We start from the raw sequence: 27,996 nt of genomic DNA on the forward strand, positions 1-27,996 counted from the left end.
GGCTCCCCGGGGAACTCCCGCCGCACACATGCGCGGCTACCCAGGACGAGATGAAGGTAACTTCCCTCCTCAAAATATTCAAATTTACTCTGGTTGTGGTAGTTGAAACACGGCAAATTTCACTGGAGCATTCACAATTTGTTTCCTCCAATTTGAGATTAAACCATTCTGTGGAAGGCTAATGCTAGTCTTCCATGCAGCAAACAGAATCTTTTAATAAAAATATTTAAAACCATGATCTTTATTACAGGACGTCCCCAGGATGAATCTTCACCTTATGGACAGACACAAATGTTCTATAATATTACATTCAAGTCTCACATACATACATTCATTCCTATGTACATAGAACTAGATTATCCACTTTTAGTCATTGTTTTTTTTCGTCTTGTGATTTTTATACCTTTCGTTACAATACTGTGGTTATCTTAAATCAAGTTCGGATTTTCCAGTGTGATAAACTGACACTGTAAAAATGGAAACCTGGGAGTGTACCCAAAATCGACAATAAACATCTCTCCCATTAACTACTACTCTGTATATGAAATAAATGCTTGAAATTAAAGCAGTAGAATGCAATTACCACTCCAAATACAACTGTCAAAGAAGAACAGTATATATGGTAAAACATTAAATAGCAGGGAGTCGGTTAAAGGATACCAAAAACATTAAACCGTATTTACAAAGATACATTTTACTGAAACTTGATGAACCTTTTCATTTTATAAAGTAAATGTCTCCACCCGACAATGCACCCTTCCATCCTCATTTGGCAGAATAATCCTCAAATTCCAAGTCAGGCATTTTATTCCAACTCATTTGGAATAAAGTTATGATCGAAACATTGGGATGATATGCATCACCTGGACAAGCACAGACAGGTTTTCCCCCCTAGGGTTTCCCAATACAAAGAACAGATTCCAGGAAGCATAAGCATTGGAATGCGAACAAATCATGAACACATGATTCCTCTGCCTCACTAAAGTGGACTTTATAAAATCAGTTGTTCCACGTATAGTCTATATCCAACATCAATTCCGACATACTTTGAAGACCAGCTCCCGATGCAGAGGTCACGCACCAGAAACTGCATCCGAGATCCTGATTTTACTTCAAAAGGTAAAAGTATCTCAAGTTCTTGCAGCCAATTTTCAATTGTCTAATCGGAGGATTAAAAATCTGCACCTGAATTTACACAAGTACAAATTCTAGTAGATCTAGGAATGTTGCAGGGAGAGGCGGACACGTCCTTTTTTATCCAGTTGAATGAGCTCCAGAGCTTTAAGTGTTTTTAACTCTGCTTCGATGACTTTTATGTCGAGCTTCATCATCTGCATCACAGTCAGCACCGCACTGAATGGAAGAGAGAATATTACAGTAATAGTCCTATTTTCAAATAGGTTTCAAATTAAAATTTACCATATGATGTCTTCAAAAAAATTAAAAATGACACAATTATTGACTTTCAGGCAAACACTGGTTTTAAATTGTTTAGTATAAAACAATCAAATCACAGGAATGTCACTTAGAGATTTTAAACTTGCATTGCTATCCTTAAGTTATCACATACCTTTCGCTTAGTGCATTACAGACATTTACTTCCAAAAATGACAACCACTAAACATTTTGGAAATGGATTTTCTGAGGTTCTGGATTTTAATTTACTACAACTATTTTAAAAGATCAATATGAGAAACCATTGAAAAATTCAATTGTTCATTCCATTTTGACAGGTTTGGAGGAGTGGAGATTGAGCAGGATTAATACAGACTTGAACCAGTAAATGCAATGGAACCAAATGCTGTAGTAGGAGCAACTACAACTACAGTGTATTCAGACCCCTTCATGTTTTCCACATTTTGTTACGTTACAGCCTTATTCTAAAATGAATTAAATTCATTTTTTTCATCTACACACAATACCCCATAATAAAAAAGCGGAAACAGGGCGTTTAAATTTTTTGCAAAGTAATTAAAAAGAAGAAACTTAAATATAATATTTACACAAATATTCAGACCCTTTACTCAGCACTTTGTTGAGGCGCCTTTGGCTGCGATTACAGCCTCAAGTATTCTTCGGTATGACGCTACAAGCTTGGCACACCTGTATTTGGGTAATTTCCCCCATTCTGCCATGCAGATCCTCGCAAGCTCTGTCAGGTTGGATGGGGAAGCCATGCCTGCATTGTCTTGGCTGTGTACTTAGGGTCGTTGTCCTGTTGGAAGGTGAACATCCGCCCCCAGTCCGAGGTCCAGAACATACTTTGCTCCATTAATCTTTCCCTCGATCCCGATTAGTCTCCCAGTTCATGCCGCTGAAAAACATCGCCATAGCATGATGCTGCCATGTAGGTATGGTATTGCCCATGTGATGAGCGGTGCCTGGTTTCCTCCAGACGGGTCTGAATACTTATGTAAATATAATATTTTGGTTATTTATTTTTAATTACTTCGCAAAAGTTCCTAAACACCTGTTTTCGCTTGGTACACAAAAAAAGCTGGAGAAACTCAGCGGGTGCAGCAGCATTCTTCAGACTGAAGAAGGGTTTCGGCCCAAAACGTTGCCTATTTCCTTCGCTCCATAGATGCTGCTGCACCCGCTGAGTTTCTCCAGCTTTTTTGTGTACCTTCGATTTTCCAGCATCTGCAGTTCCTTCTTAAACACCTGTTTTCGCTTTGTCATTCTGGGGTATTGAGTGTAAATTGATGATAAAAAAATGATTTTAATCCATTTTAAAATAAGGATGTAACGTAACAAAATGTGGAAATCTGTATTCAGATGTCTGTAGGGGTCTGAATACTTTCTGAATGCACTGCATATGTATCCATTTTAGCATTGCAACCAAAAGATAACTTAGAAATTGGGTGACATTGCACATGGTCATGGTCTGATGCTATTCAATTTCTAAGAATAAAACTCAGAAATATTAAGATTCTGAATAAAAATGCTCAATATGATTTTTGTCATGTCTTCTACACCCGACTCATTAAGGCTCACGCAGAAGCATAGTTTCACAGCATGCTGGGTGGGAAAAAAAATCCAAAAAAATTCCCTTAACTTTATTCACTCATTGCTCACAAGGCTCTGCACAACAGCAACACCCCTATCCCCAAGCCCTTAACCCTTGCTCAAATTTATTTCCCCGATTCCTTATCCAATCACTTGCATCATCGAATCTTGAAGCCCTGAATGTAGAATCTCCTTCTCAGGCCAAACCTACCAACAACCTCACATAGTACGTGGCACTAGATCCTTGCTCAAAATCCCCACCCTTCCCAATCTTCACCTCAGTTCTGTAACTTACCCCTATGTACATGCTCTGTAATAGCAAGCACCAACCAAATTCTAAGCTGAATTGAGCTCATTTTTTTGTTTTTGCTTGTTACCTACCAAGAGACTGGCCCAAAGGACATTTAATTTAATTTTAAAGGACAATAAAACTTTACCCTAATGCTGATGAACACAAATTAAACAATGTACCATATTCCATGTCAAAATATTATTACTACAAACTTAATTAGGGAAAAAATAAAACTAATACCAAAGTAGATTGAACAACCACCAGCTACAAATCTACTAAAGTAGTTGATTAATATGGCACAGAAATTGGGATAGATATTACCATTAGATTGAAAGGGAAAGTACACTATAAGCTAATGTCAGATGAATGTTACCAAGATAGAACTAACAGATCATGTGTGTTCAACACCATAAAATCAATTATTTAATTAAGCAAAACCTCATACCAGCACCACATACAAACTTTTAGTTTACAGATACAGCATGGAAATAGGTATTTCGGCCCACTGAGTCCGTGCCAACCAGCAGTCACCTATACACGAGTTCCACCCTGCATATGAGGGGCAATTTACAGAAACCAATGAACCTATAAACCTGCACTTCTTTCTACCGCCTTAGCAATTACAGAAGTCAAAAGTTGGAATGAGGCAGATATCCATTCTATTTTAGCTTTCATGATAACTGTGGCCAAAGCCACTGTATCAATCAACAGATTGGTAAAATTCAACCAATTTCATCGCACTCTCACCTGTTATTATTTTTTATGAAGTGGTCAAAGAGCTTTTTGTATAACGTATTCAAGCTGGCAAGTTTTACAGTCTGTCTTACATTTTTCGGCACAGATGTGAACATCTCTTCAGTGATTGGTTCAAACTCAGCTGAAACACAAGCATTGTACAATGCAGATTCAGAATTGTCTTGAACATTTCATACAAAGATGCAAAACTGGGAACCCTGCTTTTTGCTGTTATTTTCTTGTTACATTATTTCAGAGTACAGTTCATTTTCTAAGTTTTATTTGAAAGAATCTTAGTAAGGTTTTTCTGGTTTCACATTTACCATTTCATCAGCAATAAATTCGGTGGTCACTGATCTGCTGAGTGTGGGGACATACAATGGGCAGCCTACTTCAAGTGGAGTCCATCCCATCAGAACAGTTCCCTCCTTACCTAATACTGGTGCCAATGTCCCACAAATTCAAACCCTGGTCTTCCACACCAGTCTTTGAGCCACACGTTCAACTCTCTAATCTTCTCAACCCTTTGCAATTTTTCACGTGGCTCAGGCAGCAATCCATAGATTAGAAGGATGACAAGGAAAATTTGGGGAGACTACCATTTTATTGTTTGTGCGGTTTGTTCCATCATTTTCTGTTCCAAGTGTTGCCAAGAATATCCAAACTCTAAGCCAATATTCTCTGCAGAGTTTGGCACTCAACCAGATAACATACCATTCTGTGTCAAAAGGAAATCAAAAGTGGCTCCAGAAATGAATGAGTAAAATGTTCAGATATAGGTTGATCCCTCATCTATGTAAAATATGCAGTTTTATCTAGAGGACAAATATTTATCTCCAACATCAAGATTGGGGAGGAGAAATGGGGTAGGATTTGAAGGAAAAGTTTACAGAATTATTTTTTAAATAAATGCTTCTACCCACGTACCTACCTTCCTCCTGCTGTGGCGCTTGAGGCTCTGCACAGGGTTTCTGTTAAATAATTATTTAGGCTTGATTAATAAAGTAATCAAAATACAATTTCTTACCAATCAAATTAATTAATGGTGTAAAGCACCCTTTCTTATAATCTCAGTTTTAGAAAATGTAATATTTATCACATCACATTTTAACTGTTACCTAGTCCAACATAAACAGTCACTTTAAAAAAAAAAAAAAAAGGTGTTTCAGTTGACTGTTCTCAGCTAAATAAACCCCAACTATTAGTTAATTACAAAATGTAAAACAGCCTGGAAGAAACGGTTACACACCAATTCAGCCATCTTTTAACTGAGATGGAGAAATCATGATGCATATAGGACAGCAAGTTCACGGAACGACATAGAGGTGGCGTCGGAATGGTCAAGTTGGCACATTGGACCACTGGAGGCCTTGAAGCAGCCTGCAGCAGCACAGAGTGGTGGAGGACATCAACACATCACCTGACTAGGAAGATCTCTGCAACTCTGCTCGCAGCCACCACAATGGGCCTTTATGGCTAAGACAAACATTTTATTTTTATTTCAGACTTGAAGTGTACAAGTTGGCAGCTAAACATGCAGCTCTGGTGTACTCAGTATGGTCTACTATCTTGCGCTCTTATATTTGTTATAATCTTGCCTAATATCTAGTAGGATTGTCACTGAATTATATAAAAGCAAATTTTCATCAACATGACAATAAAGCGCCATTCAATCACATGCAGAAGCAGTCTATGTCAGTGAACATTAAGATATCTGATATTCAAGTTCCCAAGTCTGGACTGATTAATTACTCGGTTTCTGATCCAAAATACATTAAAGAGAAACAACTTTGCCCTGCTGGAAAGGGAGGTGTGCAGTCAGAAAAAGAGGAAAGATAGACCAAAAATAAAATTAACTCTGTGCTCTCGGAAAGGAGGTCAAGCTGCAGAATACAAACGCCACATTAAAGGAAGTGACATATTTGGAAAAATAGGAAAACATAACATACAAACATCGTTTTCTTAATATACAGGCAGATGATTTTCTCCTTACTTAGGAGGATAATAAACCCAAACATAAATACTATTTAATAAAACAGCGTATGCCAACCCACCTCTGTGCAACATCATATAATTTATTGATATCGGAAATTCCTAGAAGATTGGTTGATTCAACTGTGATGGTACAAATAATGCATTTCGTTGTCTCTGTACTGTACACTGACAATGACAATTAAAATTGAATCTGAATCTGAAACTTTAGATTAAATGGCAGCAGACACTTGATGTAGCAGAGAGAAAAAAAACCCAGCCAAGTGAGCAATTAAATTACCTGCATAAAACAGTATAATTTAAAAGGCTTCCCCGATAATATGAAACTAATCATTAGTCAATTACAATTGAGGATAGAAGTTCCAGCAAATAGTAATAGCACAGCAGGAAACTGGTTTACCTCGCATGGGTCTACTCCAGCCAAAATCTCAGACTTCATAATCTTCTGCACTGCCCATTGCTCATCTTCTGTCAAGGGACAAGACTAACAAAATAAAAGTAAGTCAAATTGCAGTAAAGTCCCTTTGATTTATACACAAACTAAACACCACAGATTTTCGAATAAAACAAATTAATATAATTTGCAATAAAGAGATTTCTGATAACATCATCCAGAGAAAAACACACAAACAGCTCTCAACCCAATACAATTTAAACATTCACAAAATGTCAGCTCAGAGTAAGGAAAGGGCACAAATCAAAGCAGCACAACAGGCCTCTTAGAACAATGCTAATTTAAACTATTCCCATCCCGTACATGATCTGCACCCGTCTATTCCCCAGCTTGTACATATGTCTGAACGCCTTTTAAAAGTTGCTATTGTATTTGTTTCCACCAACTATCCTGGCAGCACATTCCAGGCACCTACCACATTGTAAACATTTGCCTCAATTATTTAAGCTTTATCTCTCTCACCTGAAAACCATGCTCTCTTGTATTTGATATTATCACCCTGGAGAAAAGACTATCAACCTTATCTAGGCGTCTCATAATTTCATGCACATATAACATGTTGTCCTTGGCTTACAACAGTCTAAAGAAAATAATCCAAATTTGGACAAAGTTACGTTTAAGTAATAAAATGCAATCCTGGGAACATCCTGTGAGCATCTTTTGCACCCACCCAAGCTGTCCTGTAATTGGGCAACCAGAACTACGCACAATACTCCAAATGCAGCTAACCAAAGTTCTATAAGCTGTAACATGACTTCCTGACTCGTATTCAATGCCCTGACTGATCAAGCATTATATATGCTTTCTTTACCACTATCTGCTGTATGCTTTAACAGCTTTCTTTGCTATCGGCAATTCGAACAATATTTGTATTCTCTGCAAGCTTACTAACTTTTCCATCTATATTTTAATACAATATTTATATATCACACAGAGGTCCCACCACTGATCCCTGCAGAACACAACTGACTACAGGCATCAGCAAGAATAACTACCTTTCCACCACTGTCTTTTATAGGTAAACAAGCTCAAAATCTAAACTGCCAAGTCACTGTAGATCCCATGCACCTTAATCTTCTTGATCAACCTACCATGTGGGACCTTGTCAAATGCTTTACTTAAGTCCATGTAGATAACATCGACTAGATAAATGTCCTCTATCTTGGAGTGGTCCTACTCTCCCAAGTCACCCTTTAACACATGTACAAAAAGCCTTGGGATTCTCTTGACTATGTTTCCATGTTCTATGATTCCAATTGCCAAATACATTTCATGGTCCCTTCTGGCCCTCCTATTTTCTTGCTCAAGTTTATTTTTCCTGCCTTCTTTATATTCCTCAGAAAGCCTACCTAAACCGACCCTTTATCTTCCCAAACAAGCTTGGGAACAGCTCCTTCCCTCCCCTACTTGGCTCAAACTGCTCGTCATCTTTCACCCCTCTTCAACAATCATCGACTGACCCATCTCACCATTCCACTCTCTACATACAGGCATCTTTCTTCACACTCAGTCCTAACGCAGGATTTTGACTCGAAAATTTCAACAATTTCTTCCTTCCCCCACTGATGCTGCTTGACCCGCTGAGTTCAACGAGCAGATTGTTTGTTGCTTCAGATTCCAGTATTTGCAGTCTTGCACGCATCTATACAACTGTACATTCTTGGTTGTTTAACTAAAAGGAAACAAGGCCAGGTTAATCCAGTTTTGTTTTCCAGCTCCACCATGAACATCTTAGTTTACTTTCGAGATACAGACCCTTCGGCCAACCAAGTCCGCACCGACCAACAATCCCCACACATTAACACTATCCTACACATTAGGATATTTACATAAATATACATTTATACCAAGCTATTTAACCTACAAACCTGTACGTCTGTACCTAGTGTGGGAGGAAACCAAATAACCCAGAGAAAACCCAAGCGGCCACATGGAAAACGTATAAAACTCCGTATGGACAGCAGCCGTAGTCAGGATCGAACCTTGGTCTCCGGTGCTGTAAGCGCTGTAAGGCAGCAACCCTACTGCTGCGCCACCGTGCTGCCCATTCAGAGTTCAGGATCTTGCACTTTGCAAACTAGATTTCTAGAATAAGTGCTGCATGGGAACAAACTGAAGTCTATCCTAAGCAGGCAGTAAGTTTGTCCATGTAAACTGATTATTACATTGAATCACAGCGATGAGTCTGATGCACATCACCCCGATGATCTGGGGGGAACCTACACAAAATTGACACTGGTAACTTGTGCATGACGCTGAACGCCAATGCAATCGATTTTGCGGTGGAACAATGCTGTTCAAGTAAAGTTCAACCTTTTAAAAAAATTCTAAGAAGTCAATCTTAAGAGATTAAGATTACAATTGTTTACCTTTAGGTCACTTTGGTCCTGCAGTTTCTGTACTAACTGCAATGTAGTGGCAAGTTGAGTGCGAATGAAGTCTACTGATTCTTTACGCTCTATGGCAATCTGATCTGCTTCTGCACATAAATCACGATACCGGGATTTTATTACCCTCAGTTGCTCCAGAAGTTTTATTGGATTTTCCTAAAACAGGAGTACAAAATATTGTGAAAGATATAATGCAATGAATGTTATGGTGCTAGCAAAATTACCCATTCTTTAGCTAGATAAAAAAAATCAAATTCAGTTATTTATTATAGTTTGACAACATTTTTTAAAATGTGGAATAACATCAACACATCTAAATCTAGTGCTTCGGGACATTTTACAATTAAGTATAGTTTCCAGAGAGAACATACACTTGAAACTATGCCATGTCAAAACTGCAAGTTATATTAAACAACTGATACACTTTTGTTGGATTCAGGCTTATAATAAATTGTTATTTGCCATGGTAGAGGGTAAGGGCAATATTTTTTTCCGTTGAAAAGGGCAATATTTACAAAATTAAAGCTGTAGAAATGTAGATTCCCCTGTAGAAATAATTATCCTGTAGAAATCAGCAAAATACCAACAATCCCCTATGACCACTATTTGAATTCAACAACTTTCGTACCTGCGGTGCAGTGCATTGTGGAAGATTTTTCAGCATTTCAAACTCTAGTTTGTGTTCGATATAATCCAGATCAGACTGTGCCTTCTGGAACTAGATTGAAGAAAAGTAATAAATCATATTTAAAACAGTTAAACACTTTCTCCCCAACCCTTCATTAAATCATCTCTCTCTACAATCTTAGGAATTACATCCTTTTGTTGCTTGTATCGAAACACCAGTGTGGGGAGAGGATGCAGAGAGCTTTAAACACCGAATGTTCAAACGTACCCACTTTTACAATACAATACAATGAACTTTATTTTTCCGTTAGGAACTTTGGTTTCATTGATGACTTCAGTACATCCCAGGATTTAAGATTCATGACCATTTTAGGGAGGGAAAGCTACTTAAAAAAACAATTAATAAATATTTTTTAAATGCTGCATTAAAGCTGTTTGCAAGGCATGCAGATTTAGCGGGGTTTTTCTGTAAAGATATAAAATGCCTCATTCAACAAATGGCCTTATACTAAACTGTAGTGTTCCTTTAATACTTCATTGGACTTGTAGGCATAATGCCTGGGATGGACTTATGCGCATGAGCTGGTGACAGGAGGATAAAATTAAGCAGCCAAATGAGCTGCAATAATAATTAATCACATTTCCTTGTCATCATGGAAGCCAATCTGATTTACCCATTGAAAAAGAGAGGGCACTAGAACCAAAAACTACACATTCAGACAGTAACCTGGTTATATTGAAGAACTGTGCTAAGAGTACTGTTTTGATCCAATATGCTCTAGTAGTTACAACACTGGCATCAACCTGACAATTTGGAAAATGACTTAACAATGACATAGAAAATACAGTGAATTCAGAAAGTATTCAGACCTTCACTTTTTCCATATTTTGTTATGTTAAAGCCTTATTCTAAAATTGATTAAATTATTATTTTTTTTTTAAATCATCAATCTACACACAATACCCAATAATAAAAGCAAAAACAGGTTTAGAGATTTTTGCAAAGTAATTAACTGAAATATCACATTTACATAAGTATTCAGACCCTTTACTCAGTACTTTGTTGATGCAACTTTGGCAGCGCTTACAGCCGCAAGTCTTCTTAGGTATGACGCTACAAGCTTGGCACACCTGTTTTTGGGAGATTTCTCCCATTCTTCTCTGCATATCCTCTCAAGCTCTGTCAGGTTGGATGGGGAGCGTCGATGCACTGCTATTTTCAGGTCCTCCAGAGATGTTCGATCGGGTTCAAGTCCGAGCGCTGGCTCAGACACTCGAGGACATTCACAGACTTGTCAAGAAGCCACTCCTGTGTTGTCTTGGCTGTGTGCTTAGGGTCGTTGCCCTGTTGGAAGGTGAACCTCCGCCCCAGTCTGAAGTCTAGAACGCTCTGGAGCAGGTTCTCATCAAGGATCTCTCGGTACATTGCTCCGTTCATCTTTCCCTCAATCCTGACTAGTCTCCCAGTTCCTGCCGCTGAAAATATCCCACAGCATAATGCTGCCACCACCGTGCTTCACCGTAAGTATGGTATTGCCCAGATTATGAGAAGTGCCTGGTTTCCTCCAGACGTGACGCTTGGCATTCAGGTCAAAGAGTTCAATCTTGGTTTCATCAGACCAGAAAATCTTGTTTCTCAGGTCGGAGAGTTCCTTAGGTGCCATTTGGCAAACTCCAAGCGGGCTGTCGTGTGCCTTTTACTGATGAGTGGCTTCGGTCTGGCCACTCTACCATGAAGGCCTGATTGGTGGACTGCTGCAGATATTCTTCTGGAAGGTTGTCCCATCTCCACAGAGGAACTCTGGAACTCCGTCAGAGTGACCATTGGGTACTTGGTCACCTCCCTGACCAAGGCCCTTCTCCTTCGATTGCTCAGTTTGGCCGGACAGCTAGCTGTATGAAGAGTCCTGGTGGTTCAAAAGTTCTTCCATTTAAGAATGAGGGAGGCCACCGTGCTCTTCGGGACCTGCAATGCTGCAGAAATTGTTTTATACCCTTCCCCAGATCTGCGTCTCGACACAATCCTGTCTCTGAGGTATACGGACAATTCCTTCATCTTCATGGCTTCGTTTTGCTCTGACATGCACTGTCAATTGCGGGACCTTATATAGACAGATGTGTGCCTTTCCAAATCATGTCCAATCAATTTAATTTATCACTGGTGGACTCCAATCAAGTTGTAGAAGCATTTCAAAGATAATCAATGGAAACAGGATGAACTTGAGCTCAATTTTGAGTGTCATAGCAAAGGGTCTGAATACTTATGTAAATGTGATATTTCAGTTATTTCTTTTTAATTACTTCGCAAAAATTTCTAAAGGCCTGTTTTCTCTTCTTCATTCTGGGATATTGGTTATAAATTGATGATCATTACTGATGATATATATATATATTGTAAATAACTAGGATCCCAGCACCGAGCCTTGTGGTACCCCAGAAGTCGCTCCCTGCCATTCTGAAAAGGACCCGTTAATTCCTACTCTTTGCTTCGTCTGCCAACCAGTTCTCTATCCATATCAACAACCTACCCCCAATATCATGTGCTCTAATTTTGCACAACAATCCCTGTTGTGAGACCTTGTCAAAGGCTTTTTGAAAGTCCAGGTACACTACATCTATTGGCTCTCCCTTATCAATTCTACCTGTTATATCTTCAAAAAATTCCAGAAGATTAGTCAACTATGACTTCCCCTTCATAAATCCATCCTGTCACTGTTTACAAAAAGGAAGGTTATTCCAATCTTTCTAATCCGTAGCAAGACGATAGGTGTCATCAACAGCGCTATCAAGCAGGATCTTGTTACAAAACTAATTCGGATTTTGCCAGAACCACTTGGCCCCAGACTTCATTGGACCCAAATAGGAACACTGGTTAAATTCTGCACACAAACTGGTTTTTGGCAAAATTCCTTTGTTGGCTCATAATGTACACTAAGAGAAGAATTTTCAGACAGAAAATGTGGGGAAAGAAGAGAGAACTGTTCTCTTCAGAACGATTCTGAACAGGTCTGAAGAAGGGTCTCGACCCAAAACATCACCCATTCCTTCTCTCCAGAGATACTGCCTGTCCCGCTAGCATTGTGCGTCTATCTTCGATTTAAACCAGCATCTGCAGTTCTTTTCTACTCGGAGAACTATTCATGTTCTCTGCCTGTATATTCTGCATTTAGTCTGATCCTGAAGCAAGAGCCAAGGGAACTTTACAATGTAAAGGCCCTGTCCCACGTAGGTGTCCTTGGCACGCACATTACGCGACCTCATCGTTACGTTGAGGCACACGGGCATCATGTGGCCGCGCGGGGCCAATCCCACTGAGAAGGGCGGAGGGGTAAGGAGTTGTGCGCGATATCGCGCGGAGCTCTGAAATTTTGTAGTGAACGGCCTGTCGCGTAACTGGCGGCCAAAGTGGGACAAGCCCAAGACCCCGGCGCGACACAACATCTCACCTCCAACAGCAGCAGAAGCAGGCAAACGATCGCCGAGCTCGGCCTGGGGCTCACAGCCGTTGCGGACCCGGATCTGCCCCCACTTCTACTCCCAGAGCGGGACCAAAAAAATTGAAGATAGACACAAGATGCAGGAGTAAATCAGCAGGACCGTCAACATCTCTGAAGAGAAGGAATGGATGACGTTTTGGGTCAAGACCCTTCTTTCAGACTGAAGGGTCTTGACCCGAAACGTCACCCATTGCTTCTCTCCAGAGATGCTGCCGGTCCTGCTGAGTTATTCCTGCATTTTGCGTCCATCTTCAAATGACGTCACGCGCTCCATACAGCTGTGCGGACACATAGTCATGCACGACCTTCGCGGGACCGTCGCGCCTCAATGCGACCACGAGGTCGCGTAATTAGCGTGCCAAGGACACGCAAATGGGACAGGGGCTTAAGTATGTGGGATATCTAAAAAGGAAAAGAATGACTAATTTAAAGATCTCAGCTTAACAAATAAATCCATGTTACACAAATTTGTAGCAAGAAAGATTAAGGTGAAGGACAACTATTTGTTAGAGAAGAGCATGATTACAACGTCAGCTTTTCTTTCTTGACTACGCACTTCCAACAGTTTCTCTGAATTTCAGGCATAGATCATTCAACAGAGTAATCATCTTGTGAAATAAAATCCACTGCCTCCGTCCTCAAATGAACCATGCTACCACCGTCTGCCTCATTTGAGAATACAACAAACTGCCAGAGGCAGACACTTGGCTTCAAAGGTGAATTTCTGACTCGCTCTGAAGAGGGGTCTTGACCCGAAACTTCACCCATTCCTTCTCTCCAGAGATGCTGCCTGTCCCGCCGAGTTACTTCCGCAGTTTTCTTTGTCTTTGACATTCTAGACACCTTTTTTCATTAATGAGATGGAAGTCTTTTTGAAACAGAGGGGCAATTTTATCTGCCATCTGGTCTGACAGTTCCTCCAAATTTCAATCACAAAGTCCTGAGTCAGAGGGAGGTTCAAGATGGGCATCTAGGCAAAGGCTATATTGCATGGTACATTACAACTAAAGGAATACAAGAAATAAATTCAAATCATTCAGTCTTTTCTGCTGAGATTTCCTCCTCTTCCAGAATACAGGAAAGAATTGAGGCCAGAGCTATTTTCATTATTTTCCGTAAAAATGTTTTTGGACTAATGTATGTAAATCTCAGACAGTTTCACATGTTCATAATGGTAACCAAAACTGAAATTTTACTGGATTTATTTTGCCTTCTGGGTCTGCGATTTGCAAGAAATGTCAGAAAAGCTGAATGTTAAATTTGTCCTTTTGGTTTATAAGGACTTCCATCACATGAATGGCAGAAGCCAATAAGGAAAACAAAAAAACCACACCCTTGAACTCAAACTTCAGCCGTGGCTAATTATTGCATTAATAATATGAAAATGATTGTGGAAACATTCTGTTCTAGTACAGAAGCAGGCAATTCAGTTAGATGATTTGGTGCAGTACTGCCAAAGGCAGCACCTCTGGATAACTGAATAAACAATGGCCTGTCTTGACCACTCGGATGGCTACAAAATATCCCTTAATGCCATTAAATAACTCAGGACATCCTTTGGAACAAAGAACACCTATTCCCAGTGAAACTACAACATTTTGTTTCCATGGTTTGCCTAAATCTCGAACTCGTATCTTGCAGTGGAATTAAAACTCAATAGTACGACTGAGTAAATAGCCCAAATAGATCATGACAAGACATTCATTTTTCCTTCATGCCATGTGTCACAAAGTAGACATGTGGACTAATACTAAGAAAGCAATTTTCTTAATTCATTGGCTTGAATATCAGGAAAATATAAAATGGATCAATTTTATAAATTCAAACAAGCAAAAATGTACTGAACGACAAGCATGGTAATGGCAAGACTGGAATGATGAAACGCATCACAATTCTACATTTAGAAATTAAGCTGGCCATTTAGAAAATATACTGTCGCACGATGTTCAATCAAATTGGTTTGTTGATCTGCAGCTAATCAAACAGCTATATCCAAGCCTTTCTTGGAAAAGGACAGCCTAATAATTCTGAACAGCTCACCCATTGCCACACAATAGTAATTAAAAACAATAAATACAAGATAAATTTACCCCATTATTAAACTTAGTCCAATGGCATATACTTATCATTACTGCAAAAACAAAATAACTTGTATTGATACAACACCTCTATGCACATACCATTAAACAAAGGCTTTTAATAAATGAATTATTTCATCCAAATTTTCTAGAACCCCAACACTGAAATTAACTTAGTTATACTGTGACATGCAAGAACGGAAATCTCATCCTTTAATCATAGAACCATTTATATTGCTCTTCTTGGGATCTGCGCAATGCACAGTGTAAATTATTCAGTGGTGATCAATTATTTAAAAAAAGTTAGTGCTTTTTAAGAAGACCACAAATGTTCAGGGCTAATCCAATTATTGTTTGAAATTGAAAACCAGGTCCCTTGAAAGAACGCAGAGAGACAATACTGCCAAAGTTGTGCTCTTTCAACAAATAGAATCACATGGCAACTGTGGTCTCTTGGATCCAATCCTTTCCCCAACCTTCAAGGTCCCAATTAAATTTAGGAAATACCCTAAATGCCCTATCTTGCTCCCCAAAAACATTTACATTTTTCTATTTTTACATTAGTGTTGTTTACCCCGACACAAGATCCCACACAGCATTCACCAAGAGCAAACTTGATCTTCTCTACTCAGATTACAACAGAAAATACTCATCCCTTCTGTATTGATGCATCATTTGAACTAGTTGAGCAGGTTTGTTTCCAATATGCAAGTGGCAAACAACCAAAACGAGACGGGACATGCAGGAACAGCTCGGCATCTGTTCCTGAAATATGCCCTTTGAAGGAATGCTATAATAATTAGGTGAACATGCTTCTGCTCTCCTTAAGTGCCAGGTGTACAAACTTTAAGGAAAATTTGTGCGCACAATACTAGGGATTGGATTTTGAAATCATCTTCCATTAAAGGACAGGCACAGTGTTGCATTGGGTTCCACGCAACCAAAATTCATGCTGTGCCACTTAAAACGTTTAAACAAACCACGAAATAAAGAGCTTCAAAAACTTACAGCACATTCAGAGGATATAATTTAACTGTTCATACTAATATTCTGAAGACCAAATAATAAATCTCAGATCAGTGCTGGCTTTCATTTCAAAAGTCAGAAAAGCTACAGGCTTAATCTCCTTTTCAAAGGTGTAAGCATATAATCTATGACATTGAGCAGTAATGTGGAAAAAATGCTGCATTTTTGTATGATGCTGCCTTTCAGAGACAATGTTAATCAAAAAGATCACCTTTGCCCCATTAAGGGCACAAAAATGATCAAATGCTCAGGTATTATTAATATTTGAACCAATGAAGGCAACTCCATCCACTACTACAATGAGCAATGCATGTGCTGGCTATAAAAATCCTGGCAAACATGACACATAAATTCACATGCAAATAATGCAATTGTCACCACAGCGAAGGAATTAACATTTCAATTTGCCATCAGCAAGCTTGTAAATTCAATTTGAAATATGCACGGTGGCTGCAAATTATAACCAGTCTTGCAAAGGACATGGGTCCTCAAGTCTGAGAAGTTACATATTCACACAGCTGTCCTCTGAAAATGGGACTGGGAAATTTCCCCTTTCATTGTTCAATGCCACATCTGCAAAAGTTCACACAAAGTCATTTGAGAACGTTATCAGCATTTCTTTAGCAAAGTCAAAGGCAGACTAACACCTTTCATCATACCAACTTAACTCATCTAAACCATGTTTTCCAAAGACCAAATATCGTGTCATGGGTATAAACAAATCTAGAATAGAAGTGTTGATTGAAATTTACAGTACTATCACCACATTGTAGACAACTCTCAGTGCAAAGCACATGAATCAACATTTAACCTCTCGATGACAGAACATTACAGCACAAGATCATACATTTTATTTTTAATGATAAATCATTTGGTCAGGTTAGAACTGAAAAAGTTGGAGCTACTCACTGCAGCAGGCAAGTGGGCTGAAAACTGTCCAGTCAGCTCTGTGGTACACATATTCTCAGATTCTCCTTGTGCAGAATTTGCCATCGCAAAACTACACCAATGTGAATGCTCAAGTTTCTACTCACCGATGTTTTGTAAGCGATTTTTGCTGCAATTCCCAAACACTGAAACCCTATAAGCAATATTGCACTACTCACAGCTATCTACAAAGCAGAGGCAATATTGATAGGGTTCCAGTACCTGAGCATCAAACATCATCACTTCCTAAAAGTGCACCCTCACTGCAAGTTTAAAAAACAAAAAATGCTTGTGAAATGGAGTTATGTCAAAAAGAATTGTTCATGCTCAATTTAGATTGCAATCCATCATATGGTAGAATGGCAACATGATGTACATTGTGGATTAACCATTTTTTAAATTAGTGACATGAAAAGAAATTTCTTATCACATGATGGAAACTTTTCTTTAGATAACTTTTGCTATATTTTGTAACATTGCTACATTACAAGTTACTATTCCGATTTCAATTAACAAATTTATAATGCCACCAACTTTAAGTAATCTTAATTCAAATCTATTTTTCATAACACATGCCACACTCCATGCATAAAAATAATTTATTAAAAATATCTTTGGCGGATATTCACCAGCCTCTTCCTAAAACTTGTGTAATTGAAACATTTTATAAAGACGCAACCCGTTTGCAAGTGAAGGAACATTAACAGCAAAATCAGACAAATAACACAAGTCTGCAGTCCCGATATAATACATCCATATTCTAATCTGTAGCATTTGAAGAAAGAGGCAAATTAACACGTTTAAAAAAAATTACAAACACACTTATTCAAAGATCTTGGAAAAAAAAATTACTTATGACACGACAGTAAGAGACATTGGATAAGTTCCAAACAATTCTGCAATCTATTCTACAATGTTAACGATAATTGCTTTATAAAAAGATCAAGTGCAAAGAGACATTAATGTCACTAACAATGCCACTCAAGATTAAGAAACTAAAATAAAAACTTACCTCTGTTAAGTGCAACATAAGCAGGAGATAACGATTCAGTAATATGTTCATCTTATTAGCCAAGACATGGAAACTGGAAATAGGTTTAACTTTACAACCTTATTTCAACTATCTGCAACACCAATTTTTCCATCATCTGCAAACTTACTAAATAACTATAGTGCAAAAACAATGTTTTAAAAATAAGGGATCAGAGGCAAACTATTTTCTTCCAGGCATGCAACAGCAAAACATCAGTGCGTATTGCATATTTGATGAAATAGGACAAGATAAAGACAATCTAATGCTACAAATTAAATGCCCATGCTCAATGTAAATATTGATTGCAAAAAACAAGTACCCCAATTCCTAATAACAAACATGCTTCATCTTGTAGTAATACAAAATATGAAAAAAAACTAAAATTGTTAAAGGGGCACTCTACAGCTAGGTTTATCAGATAGACTATTGAGATTATGATTCTCACTGGAGGTTGGCAAGCATGTCAAGCTGCAGCAGGATTATCTGGAAACAATCCATAAACTGTCAGACAAGTTAAAACAAAACACTAAAAAGGAATCACAGGGCATCTCAAGGTGTCCGAAAGCCATTTAAACTCAATAATAAAATTTTGAATGTTTAATGGTCCTGCCTCTCTGGTGCTTGAATGTATTATGGAATTTTGTTAAAATAGATTATCTTTGATTTCAGCCTGGTTCTCTCCTCCTTTTCAGCCACTCCATTCTAACTCCTAGAACATTACTCCAAACAAAAGTACCGTATTTCCCGGCAATGAAGACGATATTTTTTACCCAAAAATAAGGCACAAAATTTACCTGCGTCTTGGAGGCCGAAGGTCAGGTTGTTAGCCAAGAAAGAGAGACTTGGCTATCCCTCAGTACAGCAACATCAAGAACGATGTTGCTGTACTGAGGGATAGCCAAGTCGATCCCTCATTGCTGGCAGCTGATGGGAAGCGGCTGTAAAAGAACAGCGCCGCTGGGGGGGGAAAGAGTTCCTTTCACAGCGTGTGGGGAGTCTGGCCCAGGTAAGCACGGGCAGGAGCATTGAGAAGGAGGGGGTCGGGGGTCATGCCAGCAACTCACTCCTCACCGCTGCCGCGGCACTCCGGGCGTGGAGCCACCACAATGTGGCCAGGGAGGGAAGTGGCTGCGAGTGGCCACCGGGACCAGACAGCGGAACCGGCTGCCACCCCAGCGCCTTCTGTCGGCCCGCTCATCTCTGGCAGTCCTCTCCGTCTGAACACCTCTCCTGCCACTAGCCGGCCTCGCTCATGTCAGCCGCTTCCCGCAAATCCTTAAATTCCGACTGCCGCCGGAAGCAGGACATGGCCTCACTTGCTATGCTGGGTGACACTGCACAGCATTCACCGTGTCTTTCAAGAGCAAAGATCATAGAGCGGAACGGGTCAGCGGGCGATGGATAACAGGACAACAGACGGTGGAGCTTACTCCTGTGTCAGCGTGAGTAACCTCAAATGGTCCCTTGAACTAGTATTGTCATTCAATAAGATCACAACTGATTTATCTTGTCCTAGTGTGCTCCCGTTTTTGCCACCATCTCTCCACCTGCCATCACCCTCCACCCCCCACCCATTCAGAATAGAGGAGATCTGGAAGCCTTGGGCAAATTGAACTGCTGATTCTTACCGTTTATTTATTTATTTTTGCACGCGCGATTCTATGTCCCGCCTGCCTTTGTTCAAAATTTAGCAACTCAAAATGGGGGTGCGTCTTCATTGCCGGGAAATACAGTACTTTCCTATTAAAATCAGAACCAGCAAAGCTCTCTTCCAAAAATAAAGTGCTTGCATTAGCACCCACCCTTGTTAAAATAGGCCATAATTCTAAAAAAGTTATAGACAAAAGCAATGGATACAAAGAAACATAGTCACATTTAATCACTACTATGAAAATATTGTTGATAAATATGCAGGTCACTCAGATCAATGCTGCTATTATTAATATTTATAACAAAAAGATTTCTTAAAATGCATTACAACCAAATATCTCTAAATAGCTATCACTGTTGTGGCATAAAAACAATGCAGCCAGTTGTAAACAAGCTCTCAACACCAAGAAAATAAATGGCCAACTAGTCTATTTTAAGTTAGTTGAATACTAAATATGTGCCAGCACATTAGGGTGACTTGCTAGTTAAAATGGAACCTTCACTCATTCTAATAGCTTTTACTTATAATATGTAAATGCAACAAAGAAGTAAATCTACATGCTAGAATTTAAACAAAAACAGAGAATGCTGGAAGTACTCAGTCAAACAGCATCCAAAGGAGAGCAAAACAGTCAACATTTCATTCAATGATTTTTAATCAGAAAAGATGGGGTCATCAATCACAAACACTTAATATTTATGAGGCATTGACTGCAATAAAGGACACCAAGATACCGTACAAGTGCCAAGAAAAACTAAACACACTCAGATCAATGCTGCTATTATTAATATTTAGAGAAAATTTCTATGTATGAAAATCCTCATGGACTTTTTTGAAGGCATTATATACAGATATTGCCAAAGATCAGCACAAATGTGCCCAAGCCCATTAGTAAGGAGAATTTACAACCAATAAAAACCCGCTGTTTATGCAAATTAATTTTCACAGGTTTAAACGTCAGACCTCCATTAACTCCAGACTGCATTAAGTGAATAAACTGAGGAAGTGGTTTAAAAATTCGTTTTTTAAAATGTCTTCATACCAATACAATTCCTATATTGGTATCCAAATTTGTCATTTAAACCTGTAACAATATTATTTTGTTGGTGAGCAAAAATGGTACATTGCAATATTTCTCCGTTTTGGAAACATAGAAAATAGGTGCAGGAGTAGGCCATACGGCCCTTCGAGCCTGCACCGCCATTCAATATGATCATGGCAGATCATCCAACTCAGTATCCTGTACCTGAAAGGACCCAAGGAGACTATAGGCGATAAATGTTACGTCCATTTGTGCTGAGGAAAACAAAACATTGCAGAATTCATAAATGACGACTTAAAAATTTGAGCTATGGAGTAAAATTGACTTTCATGACAATTATGAAAAAAAAAAATTCTCAACACATTTCTTAGCGCATGCAGTTGACCCAAAAATAGCAGTGAACTACTGTCTAGGAACACAAACCACCCCCCTCTCCCTCCCAACCGTAAACTCAGAAGTCTCACTATGAAAGGATACAGATAAATTGAATGGCCGAAGATTAGAGATTGTTGGAAAATAAAAGCTTATCCATTCTGGCAAGAACAGCCGAGATAAAAGGTCTTGGATGTATTAATGCATGACGATTCACAAAAGGTTAGTATCATGTTTCGCAAGTAATTTGAAGAGTGTGCGTTAGCCTGTACATACAGTTTCAGTAAACTTGCTTGTATCCACTGCTCAACCGAGAGAGAGCAAATCAGAGTTCTAAAAAGATTCCCCAGATGGGGTTAAATAACTGGCAACAGAATAGCATACTGTACTTTAACTCAAGAGTCTAAACTTTAAATCTAGCCCAGAATTTTCTGAATGGCAGAAATATGATTTTCCTTATAAAAACTTTAAGATGTCCTTAGAAGTCTTAAAGTTCTCTGCAACTCTCACCAACTTCTACAGATGTACCGTAGAAAGCATTTTATTAGGATGCATCACAATTTGGTTTGGGAACAGCCCCATCCAAGACCGCAAGAAGTCAAAGTCAGCATGGATTTATGAAGGAGAAATTATGTTTGACAAATCTTCTGGAATTTTTTGAGGATGTAACATAGAATTAATCAGTGTATGTGGTGTATCTGGACTTTCAAAAAGCCTTTGACATGGTCCCGCACAAGAGATTAGTGGGCAAAATTAGAGCACATGTAATTGGTGGTAGGGTATTGACATGGATAGAAAACTGGTTGGCAGACAGGAAGCAAAGAGTAGGAATTAACGGGTCCTTTTCAGAATGGCAGGGAGTACCTAGTGGGGTGCCACAAGGCTCGGTGCTGACACCTGTTATTTACAATATATATTAACGATTTAGACCAGGGAATTAAATGTAACTCCAAGTTTGCAGATGACATAAAGCTAGGTGGCAGTGTGAGCTGCGAGGAGGATGCTATGAGGCGGCAGGGTGTGTGTGTGTGTGTGTGTGTGTGTGTGTGTGTGTGCGCGCACGCGCGTGTGTGTGTGTGTGTGTGTGAGAGAGAGAGAGAAGAGAAGTAGAGAAAGAAGGGAGGGAAGGAAGGAGAGAAAAGAGAGAGGAGGAAGGTTGGGAAGGAGAGAAGGGAGGCGGGGAAGAAGGGAAGTGAGGGAGGGAGGGAAGAGAAGGAGAGAAGGGAAAGAGCGGGCTGGGGTCTGGGCGGACGGGTGTGAGCCAAGGCCGAGCTTTGTAAGCGATGCTCCAACCCCCGGCTCGGCCCTCCCTGTATTGTTCACCATGGCTCCCCGGGGGGAGAGAGAGGGGTGGAGCCGGGGGTGTATGCATGAAGCACGGCGACTGGAGGGGCGGGAGCGCTTGCCCGGGACTGTAAGGAAACGACCCACCGCCTCCTCCTCTCCTCACACGCCCCTCCCTATCTACCCCTTTCTTCCCCCTCCACTCTTTCCCCCCTCTACTTGGGGTAGATCTACCCGAGCCGAGAGTAGATTACTCTACCCTTAGGCGCGGGGCCCAATTGGGAGCAATTGGCTTAAGGCCGGCCCTGCGTGTATTCACTGGAATTTAGAAGGATGAGAGGGCTCTTATAGAAACATAACATTCTTAAAGGATTGCACATGCTAGATACGGGGGAAAAATGTTCCCGATGTTGGGGGAGTCCAAAACCAGGGTTACAGATTAAGAATAAGGGGAAGTCCATTTAGGACTGAGATGAGGAAACACTTTTACCCAGAGAGCTGTGAATCTGTGGAATTCTCTGCCACAGAAGGCAGTGGAGGCCAATTCACTGAATGTTTTCAAGAGAGTGTTAGATTTTGCTCTTAGGTCTAAAGGAATATTGGAAAAAATAGGAATGGCGTATTAATTTTAGATGATCAGCCATGAGCATATTGAATGGCGGTCGGTGCTGGCTCGAAGGGCCAAATGGCCTACTCCTTTTTTATGTTTCTAAAATGCTTTCTATGTCGCATCTATAGCAGTTGATGAGGGTTGTTGGGGACATGCCGAGCTTCCAAAGCATTCTATGGAAGTAGAGGTAGGTGTTGGTGTGCTTTCTTGGACATTGCTTCAATATGGGTGGTCCAGGAGAAGTTGTTGGTGATATTGACTGCTAGGAATTTGCAGTTTTCAACCATCAGTACTTAGGCATCGTCAATGCAAACTGGGGGATGTGTGGACTTCGTTTCCTGAAGTCGATCACCATCTACTTGGTCTTGGTGAGATTTAGAGAAAGGTTGTTCTCTCGACTGAAGGACACGAGGTTCTCGATCTCTTTCCAGTGCTCCGACTCATCATTATTTGACATCCGGCTCACAATGGTGTCGTTGCGAATTTGTAAATTAAATTAGATTTGTACATGGCTATACAGTCGTGGGTGTACAAGGAGTAAAGAATAGGGCTAAGAATGCATCTGGTGTCAGGCTGAGGGCACAGTAGTCCAAAATCCCACACCGCTAGGTTTAGAAAAAGTTACTTTACTGGAACCATGAGGTTCCTGAAACATATACAAACCCAATTCTACCTCAACAATTGAACACGACGGATCATATATTTCACTACCATGGACTCATTTTCAGATTGTGTCTTTGCACTAATTGTAGAATTTATAATTTATGTTTGCGTGTGTTGTCCGAGTTTATATGCCTGTGAAGCTGCTGTTAGCTAAATTTTATTGTGCCTGTACTTTGCCCGACTTCTGTTAATGACAAACTCGACTTGATTATGACAAAATAACTTAATTTGTTAATTTACCCGTTCCATTGTTGAATTTAATAGAACCAAAATATCCATTTGGATTTTCAAAACCAAAATGAAATGCATTGACAGATTTCATCATACATTTCCCCCAGATAGTGGAAACACAAAAAGCACAAATGTTTTAACTTACGGTCACAATTAGACACCCTAAATAACAGAGGCATCAGAATAATTTGGTTTTTTTTTTTGTTTTGTTTTTTAAATAGAAATTTACCCTATGTTGTTCAGGACTGAAAAGTAACAGATAGACTCCAACTTAAATTTCCTACAAGAAAAATCAGATCATTAAAATAATTATTCCACGACTATTCAGCACAGCATAATATTGTCAATGATCGAGTTAGCATACTTGGTATAAACTCAACTCCAAATCATAATGTGATAGTAACGAACAAAAAAAGTTACAACAGATCTACATTTGTATTGCATTTTCAAGTTCGCCCACTTTTAAGCATATGCCCATTCATTGTTTCACAACAAGGCACAGAACCAAATACTGCAAAACAAAATCCAAAACCATAGACACAGTGGTGCAGCAGTAGAGTTGCCAGAGACCCGGGTCCGACCCTGACTACGGTGCTGTCTGTGCATTCTCTCCGTGATCACGCGGGGTTTCTCCGAGATATTTGGTTTCCTCCCACACTCCAAAGACGTACAGGTTTTTAGGTTAATTGGCTTGGTATAAATGTGAATTGTCGCGCGTGTGTTAATGCTAGTGTGCAGGGATTGCTGATCGGCACGGGCCAAGGGGCATGTTTCTGCGCCGTATCTCTAAACTAAAACAGTTTGAAAAAGATCAGCTGTATCCAAATCACAAACTGGTATAAAGTTTTGTATAAATATTCATAACCAGTCTATCAAAGTTCATACTGAATTATTGCAGTGCAATCAATACATAAATACAGACAATGTTTACGAGAAAATTGGCAATGACTCCTGATGACCAGTTGACGATTTCCAATCCTCTGCTGGTGTAGATCTGATCTACCTTCAGATGCTTTGACAATACTATTGCACTGCTAGCTGTGAAACACAGTAGTGCAATAAAGTCAGAGCACCCGTCAGCAGCAAGTACAGAAAAAATCTGTAGAGCTTATCACTAACCCGAACCCAAAGTATTAACATTCAATAAACAAACGATAAAATTAAAAGTACTATACCAATTCTTAAATTTAGGGATATCCTTCAATAATTGGTTATACAAGTCTAAAGCATATAGAATGCAAACTTTATTTAAAAAGCAATCATTCTTGTCAGAGGCTAAAAGTAATCTGATATTTTATAAATTAAGTTTAAAAGTAAACGGGCTCACTTAAAAAAAGGTTGATTGCAAGCGCATCAAAACCAATTTCAAGTCTCACAGCTTCAATCAGTTAGAATTTCCTTTTCCAACTCTTTTCCCAATTCTCAAACTCATTTCCATATTCTGCACCACACTCCCACACAACAAATGTGTTACAGTGGAAAGCAAACAAGAAATGAACACATGCAACGTATTTTTTTAGAGTTTGTCAATGGCAAATGCCAATTAGACTGTACAAAGAGTCTGGCAGAAATCTTCCATCTATAAAGTCTGAGCATATTTGCTCCATGGCAGCTCCTATTAGTGTTAAAATGGTGTGCACCCCACATCCTTCTACACTATGCACTTTATTTCATACAATTTTATTTTTTAAGTTGTAAAAAGGTGTAAGGCTGGGTTAAGAACTTAATTTATAATTTTTTAAATTACAAATTTTTGTTCCCCAAAACAGCTTCACATTAAGCATGGCAGGTTCAAAGTACTGTACTAAAGAATTAAGAGTGAACCGGCAGCGCCTGGCTGATAATGTCATGTCCAGAAACCAACCAATCTTACGGACATATTCAAATCACCAAATGATGGTTGATACTTCAATCAGTACAACATGAAAAAGGATGGACAGTGCCAATACTGGGGCACAACGCAGCAGGGGCTAAAACTTGTAATTTAACACAATATTTAAAAATTATGTTATTTACTTTCCTCAAACAGTACACTAGCGTTTATGCACTGCAAAGCAACAATTTCAGATTTGATCTTCCAATTTACCTTGAAGTAATTAGCCTGAACCCCAATCCCAGCAAATGGCTACAATTTAAGCTGATGGTTGAAACCACTGCCCACCTTTGGACAACCTTGTATTCATTAACATTTGTTAGAAAAAGATATGGTCACCTACCATGGGCGAACAAGCTAAAAATGACCAACATGGGGAATGTATAAACAATGATCATTTAGCCTGTACATCGAGGACACTGAAATCCAAAAAGAAAATCTGAAGGAAACAGACCCACAAAATGAACAATACCATATCCATGTGGATGCAAAATGCTACGTCAACTCAGCACTCACTTCACGAGAATAAATGCAGTATAATATCACCCCACACATCTCTGGGATGTGGGAAGAAATCGGAGCACCCAAGAAAATCCATGAGGTCACTGAGGAACACATTGTATTTTACACTATACAAAATCAATGGGATCACCCTTTAACCAAAATTACCTCAGATCTGTTCCATTGCAATCTACAGATAAAGATCACAAATTAATACCATTTTTACAGGAAACCCCTGTATAATCACGTGAAAATCTAGTCATATGTTCATCCAGACAGTTTTTAATTCGAAATCGATGACAATTGTGTGTACAATTATGTATAATGTGTTTGTGAAAGTGCTCCCATAATAATTACAACACAAGACGTACTTTTAAATATTAAAAAAAACTCATTTTATACAGATAGAAATCAGTGCCAGGAATGGCCAATAAATCTAATGGAACATTTTAAATGAAATGTCAAAAATCATTTTAAGCACTTAATTTACATCTCCTCCCCCCCCCCCCCCCCCCCCCCCCCCCCACACACACACACACACAATAAACAGTTTACCAACAAGTTATCAATATCCAATTACCTCCAACACACCAAAAAGATTTATCCCGCAAAATCCATTTCCAAAGCAAGTTCTTGCATGGAAGGAGCCAAGGAAAGATTTGAAGGAAATAAAATGTCAAGATCTGCAGGTCCCAAGTGCCAAATTGATCTAGTCGCCAGCCAATGCCCTTTTAATATTGCACTGCTTTCTTTCGGTTATCACTAGTAGTACAACATAAAAAGGGCACTGGACGAACGAACAAAGGGCACAGAGTTCGATGTTGATGGACATCCTCCGACATCACAAACATAACTGCCAAATAAATCAAGTTTAAGTTAATGCGATCTTCAACCATCTGTGGGTTAAGAGAAACATTAGACTAAAGCTATTATCTTGTACAAGGCAGACACCCGAGAACAGAACAAGCATAATTATATTCACACTCGCCATATTTTTGTGTTCACTAGAACAGAAATTACAGTTGAACAGTTAGAAGAGAAAATGTATACAATTTAGAGGAAATTGATTGGATTTTCAATAGCTCTTAAAAATCTGAGCACAAGGTAAATTCACAAGCAACTGAAGCCACTATTAAGACCACTGCAAACCAAAAATTATTCTTTCCGCTTTCAAAATATTTATTGAAAAAAAAAACACCCTTCCTCCCCCACGTGTTTAAATACAATTCATCAAGAACAATTCTTCCAAAGGAATAAAGTTCTTACAGATATACAGCTTCATAAGTATTGCATATCATTGGATCATTTGGACACAAGTCACAACAGCAAGATTGGGTTGATCGATGAAAGCATTCAGAATCAAGGAAACAATTTATTCTAGAATAACATCTTTTATCTCATATGGCTCATGACACCTATTCCTGCCACAGCAGTAGAGTTGCTGCCTTACAGTGCTAGGAACCCAGGTTTGATCCCGATTGTTAGGAAACATCACACAGACAATGAGGTGGGGGAAAAGTCAAGTGCCCCCATAACAAAATGATTTGGAGAGCTGTGGAATTTCACCAGGGAAAACATTTAGCGGGGTTACCTTATGATTTGTAGATTGAGTCCATTTTTCACTCAGGATATTCTGAAAAACAGTTTTGGTCTTGAATACCAAGTTTATTTTCACCACCATAATATAACTGGATTTTATCTCCACCTCA

General features: G+C 39.2%; 1 protein-coding gene across 3 annotated transcripts; it reads right to left on the minus strand.

The window, feature by feature from the left end:
* Nucleotides 1–196: 196 nt before the first annotated feature.
* Nucleotides 197–27,983, minus strand: ska2 (spindle and kinetochore associated complex subunit 2). Of its 3 annotated transcripts, none has more exons than XM_055657671.1 (7): nt 27,879–27,983; nt 9,501–9,590; nt 8,852–9,028; nt 6,429–6,512; nt 4,968–5,007; nt 4,049–4,178; nt 197–1,353 (listed from the first exon to the last, which is right to left on the minus strand). In XM_055657671.1, the coding sequence occupies exons 1-7, from the start codon at nt 27,966–27,968 to the stop codon at nt 1,218–1,220; spliced, it is 747 nt and encodes a 248-aa protein (XP_055513646.1). In that variant the 5' UTR covers nt 27,969–27,983; the 3' UTR covers nt 197–1,217. The 3 variants fall into 3 exon arrangements, with proteins under 3 accessions (XP_055513646.1, XP_055513647.1, XP_055513648.1); XM_055657672.1 differs by lacking the exon at nt 27,879–27,983 and adding an exon at nt 18,040–18,105; XM_055657673.1 differs by lacking the exon at nt 4,049–4,178 and having other exon boundaries at nt 4,964–5,007.
* Between the last annotated feature and the right edge of the window lie 13 nt (nt 27,984–27,996).

Source organism: Leucoraja erinacea, chromosome 28 (assembly GCF_028641065.1).
Source record: "Leucoraja erinacea ecotype New England chromosome 28, Leri_hhj_1, whole genome shotgun sequence".
In the NCBI taxonomy this organism is placed as follows: Eukaryota; Metazoa; Chordata; class Chondrichthyes; order Rajiformes; family Rajidae; genus Leucoraja; species Leucoraja erinaceus.

Excerpts from the sequence above, each read along its gene's own strand:
- ska2 (XM_055657671.1), bottom strand. The coding sequence starts at position 27,968 with ATGGTGGTGAAAATAAACTTGGTATTCAAGACCAAAACTGTTTTTCAG. Across the intron at positions 4,179-4,967 it reads AGCGCCACAGCAGGAGGAAG|CTGAGTTTGAACCAATCACT; the intron begins GTAGGTACGTGG and ends CTTGTGTTTCAG. Across the intron at positions 1,354-4,048 it reads TTCATAAAAAATAATAACAG|TGCGGTGCTGACTGTGATGC; the intron begins GTGAGAGTGCGA and ends TCTTCCATTCAG.